We start from the raw sequence: 12,225 nt of genomic DNA, 5'->3' as shown, positions 1-12,225 counted from the left end.
TAAGTAGTCTGAAGATCCACGTATTCTTACTTGAAGAGAGTGTTAGACCAGCAGCATTGATATTACAGGGGAGCTGTCAGAAAAGAGAACCTCTAGGCTTTACCACTTTACCTAGTGAATTAGAATCTGCATTTAAATAAGATTTTTCTCTAATTTGGATTCACAAATTTGAATAATACCAAAGTGGACACATTTGGTGTCATATGGTATAATTAGGAGTAATATATTGGGAAGTGCCTTCTCAGTGATATTACTTGGCTTCATTTGTCAAATAGAAAAACAACCAATGTAAGCAATTAAGGAGCTATTGTTATTTTAAATAAAGGAATAAGGTTTTCTATTAAAAGAGCATAGTAATAAAAAAAGAGTGATGTTCAAGAGTAATTGTATCTGGCACAACTTAAATGAATTCACTTTACCTAAAAACTAATAATCATTTTCTTAATTGGATAGAAAAATTTCACATGACTTATTTAAAAAGTAATTTTTGTTCTCTTATAAAGTTAGTTTGCTTTTTCTGGGGTTGATGGAAGAAGAAGAAACAATTATAAAATGAGAAGTAGAGTTTAGAATGTCTTCAACAGTTCTGTTTAAGTGATTTTTACGTTTTGTCTACAGAAAATCAGGCTATCCAAGACCAAGCACCTATGTTGGAAGGTGAATTGGTTGTAAAATATACCTTTGGAAATCTTTGAATCATTGAATACAGTTAATGAATGGCCATTATGCATGTGAGCTTCAAAGATTGTGATATTCCAAATCTGATTAGTGCCCTTTTTTATTTGTCTTCTTAATTGATTCAAACTTTAGAACTGATTGAATTTATATGACACAAATAGCTTTAATCATAAAATATGACTGTTTTATATAAACAAAGACAACTAAACTCATTGTTTTAGACACAGATAAGAAGAGAAATGATGGAGATTTGAATGATTAATCTGTATGTGACTGAACATTTAAGAATTTATTAAGCAATGATTTAATATTTTGTGATTAATTCTTAAGTGTTTTGAGCCTTATGGAGTATTTGGTTCTTGGTAAACTTGTAGGAAATTAATTCTGCTTAAAAAATCAAAGCAAATGAGTATGTGGTGATTGGGAATTATTCTTTTAAAAAGTTTCTGTGGCATTAACATGAATTCTTTGGATTGCCAAGCAATTTTGTTGTGACTTAATATCATGCATGTCAATTAAATAAGTATATTATATTGTGATTTAGAAATTATTCTATTCCGTCTTATTTTTTTGTTAAAGATGCTGGTATTATAAAATACCCAATGAGTTCTGCTACTGATGTCCATTTTTTTACTTTGAAATGACAGAGGTGTTTTTTGGTTATTGTATGGTTGTATTTTATTTTTGTGGTTTTAGAGAAAATTTACTACAATTGACAATAGTTTCATTTTGTTTGCTCAGCCTGGATTTTTTTTTTTAAATGGCATTAAGAAAAAGAAAAAGTCTTAGCGTAGATATTTAAATACCTTTTTCTGTTTGTTACATAGTTCCCAACGTAAAATGATGAAATTTACTGGTATTATGTAGTTGAGCTCTGGTTTTTTTGTAGTGTTTCTATCATGTTGAACATTTATGAATGATTTGCTTATGTTGAATTGCTCTCAGTGAGTAGGAGATTGCTACCATTGTTCTTTTTGTATGTTGAATACATCAGAATACTTTTTTTTTTTTTTAGCAGACTTAAGTGAGTTGGTTGTTTTTTTTGTTTGTTTGTTTTGTTTTTCTTTATTAGGAGAGAATAGTAAACTGGTCTTTGAAGGCTGTGCACCAGTATAAACAAAAACTTCACCCTCCTTAAAATTAGCACAACTCTTTCACCTTAAATTGATATAATATCAAAATACCTTGCCATGTGACTATTAGAGTTATAAGTTTGAAAATCCAGTGTTACATAATGATCCCAATTCATAAAGCCTGTATAACAGTTCAGTTATCTCAGGGATAAGGCAGAACTTCAAGGCATTAGATGATAGGTTCAATTTCATTTTCTTTCTTTCGGGATTCTAAAGGAAAATGTCCTGTATTTATTCCAGGTCCTCAGAATGGTTGGAATGATCCTCCAGCTTTGAACAGAGTACCCAAGAAGAAGAAGGTACTAGAAAAAGATATCCAGTGGCCTACAGATGTTATATTAATCATATAGTCACTTGGAGCACATCACACTCACTGATCCATTTAAAGGCAAAGCTTACTGATGTATTTAAAGCATATTTCAGCATGTATCTTCTAATCAATGGCAAGAAGTAAATAAAGCAGAAAACACTATCATTAAAACCTTATTTTGATGATGGTGGTGTAAATTAAAGCCTTTTTAGAAGGCAAGATGTAAATTCCCACCAAACAAGGTAGTCACAGGAGCATGGGACAGTAATCCCCAGTACTTACGAGGTTGAGGCAAGAAAATTGCAAGTTTGAGGCCAGTCTGGGCAATTAAGCAAGACCCTGTCTCAAAATAAAAAGGGCTGGGACTGTAGGGCTGGGGTTGTGGCTCAGTGGTAGAGCGCTTGCCTAGCACATGTGAGGCACTGGGTTCAATCCTCAGCACCACATAAAAAAATTAAAGGCATTGTGTCCATCTGCACCTAAAAATAGTTTTAAAAAGGAGCGGGGCTGGGAATGTAACTCAGTGCACAAGGTCCTGGGATCAATCACCAGGACCACACGCACACACACACACAAAAAGTAGGAAACAAATTATTATTTTATTTTTTTTAGGAGTTACTTCAATCTTTGGGTTCCCATAATAATCATGACTTTAATAATTATATTTTGGATGTCTTATCTATTTCATATAATAATGAATAATAATGCAGCCTGTATTATATGTGAATAATTGTTTGGTGCTATTTGGACACAAAATAAGATTTTTTTTCGTCTTTCTTTTCAAACGGTTTTCTACTTTTTTCTATTCCCAGTGATCCTCTTTCCCCAAATATAGTAATGAGAGATAAATGAACAAGGAACCCAAAAATACAAGGTCATTAAAATCAGAACCTTAATCTATTACTTTTAATATGATAGAATTGCTAAGTGGTATTGGCTTAGTGATCTCGGAAAAAGGGTATTACATCCTGATGACATTAAATGCCTACTAGTGTGTGTGCATATGCATACACGTTCATGTACACACACATATACACACACATGCTTGCATTGGATTCCCATTTTGTTATATATAATTCTCCTTACTTAACATCCTTTTTCAAAAGTGCCATGGTTTTGGCTCCCCTTTATTGGGTGTAAGTATAGGAAGAAAGGGGAGATGGAGAAATCTAGATGAGATCCCCACCCATCTTAGCCAGATTAACTCTACTTTTATGTTTGTTTGTTTGTTTGTTTGTTTGATTGTTTTTAATATAGTTTTTAGTTGTTGATGGACCTTTATTTTATTTATTTGTAAGTGGTGATGAGACTCAAATCCAGTGCCTCACACATGAATAGGCAAGTGCTCTACCACTGAGCCACAACTGCAGCCCTACTTTTATGTTTTACTCTACAATGCCACATAAAATTTCACTTGAAAAAGGTATTCTACTATTTTAAAAAAATTGTTTAGCCATGGGAATACTTCTTCGTTTAAATCTTAGGAACCATGCTATCCTTATTCTTTCTCTTGATGTCTTTTAAAAGATGCCTGAAAACTTCACGCCTCCTGTACCCATCACATCACCAATCATGAATCCTTTGGGTGACCCCCAGTCACAGATGCTACAGCAGCAACCTTCAGCTCCAGTACCACTGTCAAACCAAGCTTCTTTCCCACAGCCACATCTTGCAGGTGGCCAGCACTTCCATGGTATACAGCAACCTCTTGGTCAGGCAGGCATGCCACCAGCTTTCTCAAAGCCCAATATTGAAGGTGCTCCAGGGGCTCCAATTGGAAATACCATCCAGGTAACAGTAAATCTATGGAAGTGGAATGGGAAGATGGCTCTGCTTACGTATATTTTCCTTAATGTGTTAAATTTATATGATTATACCATTATTAATGAATATCCAAATTTGGTTTCAATGTAGAGAACTTAAACCAAAAATTGTAAACCTTTTCTTTTAAGATTATGTATATTATTTTGCAATTTCATGTATGTTTGAGAGTATATGTTTACTGTAAATTGGAAATCACAATATTTTACTTGATCTACTCAGTAGTCACAGTTTAAAATTAGTTTGAATCATCTCTACCTGATTTTACTAAGGAAAAAAACAGTTTCAAAGGTTTTCCCTTTAAAACATTAAATAAAAATGTAATGAGTCACATGTTTTATGTATAAATGTTAACAAACATGGCTTTATCTGTGGATAGAGATACACATTTTTACTTGCTTTTTACATAGATAACTAGTTGACACAGTCCTAGATATAGAAAAAGTCTACCACACTGCCAAATAATTAACTTTGACCTCAAAGAAATTTTGATCTAGTCATTAAAAAGTAAAGAGCTTGGACCAAAGTTCAACATAAGAAGATGAAAAAAACTCCTGCCTTAGTTAAAAAAAAAAAAAAACAAACAAGAAAAACTAGTTCTACTATTTTTTACTTTAAAGATTATATGTATCTATCATGCTTTGCAGTTAAGAGATATTATGCCCAAGGAATTGTTTAATACTGTAAGGTGCATTATGAAACACATATTTTGGTGAAGGTGGGAAGACTTTCATCAAAAACAAATTATAAAGAATTTTTTTTTGTATTTTACGATATATAACCCATGTTATTTGAAAAACCTACTCAGCTGTCACCTTGATTTAGACCTGGATTTTCATGCTGTCTTCATCTAGACCAGAATGTCAGTCACCATCAAAAGGAAGAGATACATGGGCTGGGGTGGTAGCGCACTCGCCTGGCGTGCGTGCGGCCCGGGTTCGATCCTCAGCACCACATACAAACAAAGATGTTGTGTCCGCCGAGAACTAAGAAAAAATAAATAAATATTAAAATTCTCTCTCTCTCTCTCTCTCTCTCTCTCTCTCTCTCTCTCTCTCTGTCCCCCTCTCTCTCACTCTCTCTTTAAAAAAAAAAAAAAAAAAAAAGGAAGAGATACTTAGTGTTCAGCCAGGCCATATATCTAGCTGCCTGCATCCAACCTCAATGTGTCCAAAAGCTTGTTCATGTTCTTCCTCTTAAACCTAGTCTTTATTACTTCTTATTTCAATGAATGGCACCATAATGTTTTCTATTGAATCCAGGACCTGGGAATCGTCTTTTATACTCTTCCCTTTAACCTCTATTTCAAATCTTTCTCCCAAATCTTATTAATATTATTCTAAAATATTTTTTAATCCCTTCTCTACATTTCCACTCTGCTGCATGCTACTTATCTCTCATCTTCACCAATGCCACAGCCTCCTAATCGGTATGCCCACATCTACTTTGATTCATCTCTAACTTGGCCTTGTTTCCTATTTCCTTAAAACATTACAGCTTCCCATTGTTTTCAGGATAAAACCCTCAATATTTAACATCATCCAGAAGGCCTCAGCTCATACTCCTTTTTGCTCTCTCTACTCTAGCCATCCTTCCCTGTACAAGTTATTCTTTCAATCTGGAGTGTTTTCCTTCTGGTTAGCTGCTGGTTAGCTTCTATGAATCATTCCAGTATAATTTCCTGAAGAGAACCTTCCACTTCCTTTAGTCAAATCCCAGTTGTAATGTCTTTTTTGTTTCACTAAGTGTTAACTTTACTACGATTGCTATTTTACATACACTTAAACCATTCTTAACCTTTCTATCCCTTCCATTGGTCTGTAAACTCCCTGGGACTGAGATCTTTTCTATATTGACTCACCAATACATATCTAGCCAGTGCCTGTACATAATTACCCAATATATTTTGAATGAATGAATTGGTCAAAATTTAGGAAACCTAAATGTTCCTCTTTGTTGTTCTATCAATCCATTCAGCAACATCATGGTCTGTTGCATTTTAACCTTTGACTTAATCTTGCAATTTTGATAATCTCTAGGAGTAAAACAAAGAGTAGGAAAAAGCCAGAATAAACAAAAATGAGCCTCCATCCAGAGCAGGCAGCCACTCTAACCAGCTGTGTTTTCCAGTGCTTTGTTTATATTCCTGCTGGCACAGGTTTACTACCCATCAGTTATATACAGTAATGGACAATATATATTATCTAACTAGTTGATTACTTACATCCAATCTACTATGCGAATCCAAGTTGTAGGAAGAGTACTTAAAGCTACCGGTATATGACTTTCCATTTTACTTATCCCGCCTGATTGTACATGTTAAATTTTCATTGGATTTCAAATAGGTCTATCTACAAGGTCATTGGTTTCTCTTTATTTCATAGCTTTAAAACGTGGTGTATACAATACAATTCTGGTCATTCTGATCATTTTATGTACTATTTCCTCCAGCATGTGCAGTCATTGCCAACAGAAAAAATTACTAAGAAACCTATTCCAGATGAGCACCTCATTCTAAAGACCACATTTGAGGATCTTATTCAGCGCTGCCTCTCTTCAGCCACAGATCCTGTATGTATTTATTATTAAAATTAAAGTTGTCTTTTATGGAGTTCTTCCTTAGTTATTTTTTGAAGTTCTACAAGATATATTTCTAAAAAATTTGTATAAAGTAATAAAGCTAGTGCTTTTATAGTTTACATTATATTACAAAGATTTTTTTTATGTATAAACATACTTAATTCTCACAATAATGCATGTAGATACATTTGTTATTTTTATTTTACAGATGAAGAAATTAAGGCAAAGGACAGTTAAATAACACATAAAGTCAGAGCCAGCATTTCAACCTAGACAATCTGGCTCCAAATTTCATAATTCTCAATCATTAAGCTGTACTGCCTCTCATCTACAAATCTCCTCTTAGCATATGATAGAATATAATAGCAACATGCAAATATCTCAAGGATAGTTAATATTATAGATATGGAAATCATATACAATTTTACGTAGTTTACATAGAGGATGCCTATGTATTGACAAAAAAAAAAAATCCACAAAGCCAATCCTATTTTAAATGAATTTTCATTTCTGCCAGTGAGCATTGAATATATTTATCTAAGCCATTGGCCACAGACGCAGTGGCACACACCTATAATCCTAGCCACTCAGGAGTCTGAAAGAGTCAGGATTAATTGTACCAAACATAGGAATGTAAGTAGTATTTTTGAAAGGTTAAATAAATAATACAAGATTCCACAGTTCCCCTGTATTTGCCTTTTAGTACCCATACTATAAAACTGAACTCAAACCTTCTTTTCTATGGTACACTAACCCATTGCTGCCTCTAGAATTCTGTGAAATAATGTAATTATACATACACATACCTTGTCAAATGAGTTTTCACAAATGAGTTTTCAGTCTACATGAAATCCAGTCAATATCCCATTTTGCCCACTAGAAAGAAATCTCATCCTCTCTTCTTTCCCACAACCCTACTGTTAATAGATTACTGGTATTTTTGCTAATAATTTGTTTAAGTTTCTCAGTCATAGGTGCCTCCATTTCTTTGATAAAATGAAACCATTCAACATGTTAAGTGTAAGATTTAGTGAAATGAGAGTAGGGCAGTTTCTTTAGATGTAAGTTAAGTTTAAAATATAACATCTGGCGGGGTGTGGTGGCACGTATCTGTAATCCCAGTGGCTCTGGAGGCTGAGACAGGGGAGGATTGCAAGTTCAAAGCTAGCCTCAGCAATTTAGGGTCCTAAGCAACTTAGTGAGATCTTGTCTCAAAATTAAAAAAAATAAAAAGGGCTGGTGGGAATGTGGTTCAGTGGTTAAGTGCCCTTGGTACCAAGAAAATTACCATTGTTTTTTCTTCCTCTCTTACAGCAAACCAAGAGGAAACTAGATGATGCCAGCAAACGTTTGGAGTTTCTATATGATAAACTTAGGGAACAAACAGTAAGTTGTAGGCAGGGGGTGGGCGGGTGAAGGATTTATGACAAACCCAATTATTCTTAGTTTCTAGTACAAATAAGTGCCAGACATGGTGGTGCACACCTGTAATCCTAGCAACTTGGGAGTCTGAGGCAAGAGAATTGCAAGTTTGAAGCCAGCCTCAGCAACTTACCAAGGCCCTAGGCAACTTAGTGAGACCCTGTCTCAAAATAGAAAATAAAAAGGGGTGAGGATGTGGCTGACTGGGTAAGCACCCCTGGTTTCAATGCCTGGTACAAAAAAAAATGTCTCTTCAGCACTCTGAAAAATTGTCATATCAGTTACAGAATGGGCTTTCCTCTGTCTAAATCCTGAATTTTATTCATCGAGGGTGAGAGGATAGGGCAGAGAAAGGGAGAGATTAGAATTACAAACTGATGTTCTGCTATTCATTTTACATGGCCCATGTATCAAGAAACCAGAGACTGTTTTCTAGAGACGAAATCTATATTCTTTCTTTCATAGTCTTAAGAATCCTTATCCTTTTCTTCTAGAATAGCTGTTATACAAAGGCAAGGCCAAATGTAGCTACCAGATGAGCAGGGTAGTATGCTGTAGCTATGAAGATAACCCAAAATGAAGAGTTGGTGTACTGTCTGATCTCTCATCCTTACCATTCTTTCCTTTCCATTATTGTTTTGTTTTATTAATGAAAGTCTAGGATGGGAGAGGAAAAAAGAACCGGCACTTGACGTTTATATATTTACATTTCAGTGTTCTTCTACCCTGTTTCCCATACCCAGTCCCATTGAATAAAAGTAACTATTTTTGTTGTAATAATCAAACCAAAGAAAGCTAAGATAAAATGGAATGGGTATGGCCCATGGAGTGATCCAAAAAAAGTCTTCTATTGAAAATATAGACATGTATGTTGAGTAAGGACATGGAATAAAACTGCATGTTTTATGGTTTTTAAGAGATGACAGGGCGAGGTATGGTGGCATGCCCACAACTGCGATCACAGCCCAGCTACTGAGACTGAGGCAGGAGAATCATTTGAGCCTAGGAGTTTGAGGCCAGCTTGGGCAACATAGGGAGGCCTTGTCTCCACAGGTGCGCACACACACAAAAAAAAACCAAACAAAAAACCTGGAGAAATGACAGGATTATGAAATATAGTGAAGAATTAGTAAATTGAATGTACAATGAAGCCTGTTGCCCTGCTCATGAAAGTGAACCAAAAGTTTAGAATCTCTGTTATAGATAAGATTTTTAATAAATTGGGTCCTTACTTTGAAATATCATGATTTAAGAATCTTTAATCTCATTCTGTACTTAAGAAAACATTTGAAAGAATTAAAGAATTTAAAGCTCTTCAGTGGAGAGAGTGTTAGCATTTCATCTTGGTGGGGAAATCTGGCAGCTTTTCTATGAGAAAATACCTGGTTTATTATATATGTATAGTTCACAAATAACTACTTTACATAAATCATTTTTTCATGGTTCTCCTTTATAATGTAACTGTGCCTTGGTCCAAGAAGCTGTTTCTAGAAATGCTTAAGTATTTTATACATTTTTTAAATGTTTATTCTAAGCTCCACTTAAATATCTGGGTCTAATGTGTAGTAAGGGTCTTGAGAAAAATTCTCCTTAATTTAATTCTTTCTCTTGGTCTCACCTTTATTTCAGCTTTCACCAACAATCATCAATGGTTTACACAGCATTGCAAGGAGCATTGAAACTCGAAACTACTCAGAAGGTTTGACCATCCATACCCACATAGTTAGCACCAGCAACTTCAGTGAGACCTCTGCTTTCATGCCAGTTCTCAAAGTTGTTCTCACCCAAGCCAATAAGCTTGGTGTCTAAAAAGACAGCTTCACTCCCAGCCGATATTGCCACTTTTCCAAAGAAACATGTTAAGAAAAATATTGTAAGACATGGACCCATCCTCATTAGCATGTTTCCATAGCAGCCAGTCAGGAACATTTATATTATTTCTGCAGATATACTCACTTTAAAACTGCTCAAAACCTTGGTGCTTTCTTTTGTTTTAATCTTTTGTTGCACATTATGATTTTCCTATTCTGCAAATAGTGTATTTCCTGGATTACACATAGTATGGTTTTCTGAGGTATTCTGACAGAGTGTGGTTTTTAAACCTTACTCTTTTTAGAAAAATTGCATCTGGTTATGCATAAAGCAAAGCTAAAACTAAATTTCTTTCATGTCCTCCCTACTTTGTCCATGTCGATCAGATTAAAGTGTGTAATCCTACCTGATGTGTTTGTAGTCTTTTAAAAAAAAAAAAAAAATATATATATATATATATATATATATATATATATATATATATATATAATCTGCTGAATTGGGGATATAGCTTAGGCATAAAGCACTTGCCTGTCATGTGCAAGGCCTGGGTTCCATTCTTAGCACTGCAGAGGGAAACAATAAATGGCTGCCCACAATTCAGTTTAATCTGTTTCTTATGTCTTGCTTGGATTTTACCCTGAACTGAATAAAAGTGTGATCACTAGCTTTAAATAGTTGTAGGGAAGCCACTGAACACTTCTGTAGGATGCATTGAGCTTTTTTCTATTAATATTTCATTATTCTGTTTGTATTTAAGATTGAATTGTCCTATTTTACAGGTAGAAATTTGCTCACCCATTTTCTATAAAATTACCTAGACCTTTGAGTTTTTTAAGTTCAGAAAGAAAATTTTATTTCAGTCATCCTGAATCAAAATCTCATTTTTTCCAGCCAGTTTTTCTATCATGTGATTTTATTATAATTTGTCTTAAGAATACTATGGAAAACAAAATATAATGGTCCCTGTAGAATCTGGAAGAAAATTAGAATTAATATAAATGTTCATTGTTTATGCAATAGTAGCTGAGGATTAAAAATCTAGAAAATATGACTACTATGTAGATAAGTATGCTATTTCAAGGAGTTAATTCACTTGCATCCCAAGTGAATTAGTTTGCAAGAACCTCTGAATCCCCTTTGTTGTTAAGGATACCCTACTGGACAAATAACCCTCTTCTTAAAAAACAAAAAACAAAACAAAACAAAAAAAGATTTTATACAGCATTGTTTGGTAACCAAAAAAAAAAAAAAAAAAGCAGGTACAGAGGAGGGCTGGGGTTGTAACTCAGTGGTAAAGCGCTTGCCTAGCATGTGTGAGGCACACTGGGTTCGAACTGCAGCACCATATATAAATAAAATAAATATATAAATAAAATAAAAGGTACATTGACAACTAAAAAAAAATTAAAAAGTGGGGTGGGGAGGAGAAACTTGATAGCATACCTGTATATATTGAAAGCATACCTGTATATTAGTGTCACAGAAATGGGATGTCTAGACTTATATTGGTAACCTGCTTCTCAGTCCCCAGAGTTTGGTGGTGTGCTTCATTTCCACTAATGACAACTTGACCTTCTGGACATGACTGTAAATGGTAGTGTCTGATCAAAGTTCCATCTGAAAACCAGGCTGATTGCTAGTAATACTTTTCACTCATTGCCCTTATAATTAGGATTAGATTTTTGGCTACATGTTTACCCTGACATCACAGTGGTATAATGGGCATCATTTTACAAAAAAAAAAGAAAACAAGTTCCCAAATATGAGAAACAAAATGAGGTAGCAGTGGAGCCCTGGCAAACCCCAAAGATTTCAAAAGTGTCAGTGCAAAAAAAAAACTGAGCCACTGACATCTGAGCAGCTATTATCTTGATTTTCTTTTCTAATGTGGAGCCATTCTTCTGCATGTCTTACATCCTTGGAGAAATTTGATATAAATAAGTAGAGGTAAGAAGAGCTGAAACCAAAATTATTATCTCTAAAGTATAATAGATTATGAAAACAGTAGTTTGTTTTTCTGAATAAAAACAAGACAACAAGTTTTCTTTTTGGAAAAAAAAATAGAGAAAATTTCAACTTGATTCTGTAAATTATTCCATTTTTAATATCCTCAACTCAGGATGACATTATTATGCCTCTACTCAGGAACATCTGTGTAAAGCTATCCTTACGTAAAGATCTCAGGGATCACACAAGTGATTTTTGTTTGATTTTAGAAAGTTGTAACTCTTATTTTCTACCCTGGTCATTACTTCATGGTTAGTGACCAGTCATTTCTTCCTGGATCTCAGGTCTGTTTGATTATCTTATTATGTTTTGTGCTTTTATTCATTATTTTTAACCTACTTGATTCTAAAACAAGGGAAGGGAGGCGAGAGAAACTGGTGAGTAGGGCTGAATGTTGGCCAGGAGATGTAGTAGAGTTGCTAGGGGTGATGCTTTTCATATTATATCTCATCTTCTCCC

The 12,225-nt window shown here is 34.4% G+C and overlaps 1 protein-coding gene across 11 annotated transcripts in view; it reads left to right on the top strand.

Moving 5' to 3' along the window:
* SEC31A (SEC31 homolog A, COPII coat complex component) overlaps positions 1–10,193 on the top strand; it is a 63,040-nt gene extending 52,847 nt beyond the window's left edge. For 5 of the 11 annotated variants that reach the window (XM_081303896.1, XM_081303902.1, XM_081303901.1 and 2 more), the window contains 5 exons: positions 2,052–2,110; positions 3,649–3,912; positions 6,394–6,513; positions 7,837–7,908; positions 9,574–10,191. In XM_081303896.1, coding sequence (XP_081160022.1) covers positions 2,052–2,110; positions 3,649–3,912; positions 6,394–6,513; positions 7,837–7,908; positions 9,574–9,753 — 695 coding nt within the window. In that variant the 3' untranslated portion in view covers positions 9,754–10,191. Of the gene's footprint in view, positions 1–2,051; positions 2,111–3,648; positions 3,913–6,393; positions 6,514–7,836; positions 7,909–9,573 lie in introns of all 11 variants that reach the window. The other 6 variants (XM_081303903.1, XM_081303898.1, XM_081303894.1 and 3 more) reach the window with 3 other exon arrangements.
* Positions 10,194–12,225: the final 2,032 nt, after the last annotated feature.

Source organism: Spermophilus citellus (genome assembly GCF_964194105.1).
Source record: "Spermophilus citellus genome assembly, chromosome: 8".
In the NCBI taxonomy this organism is placed as follows: domain Eukaryota; kingdom Metazoa; phylum Chordata; class Mammalia; order Rodentia; family Sciuridae; genus Spermophilus; species Spermophilus citellus.
Note: the sequence above shows the minus strand (reverse complement) of the source record. Positions and strands in the feature narration are given on the sequence as shown.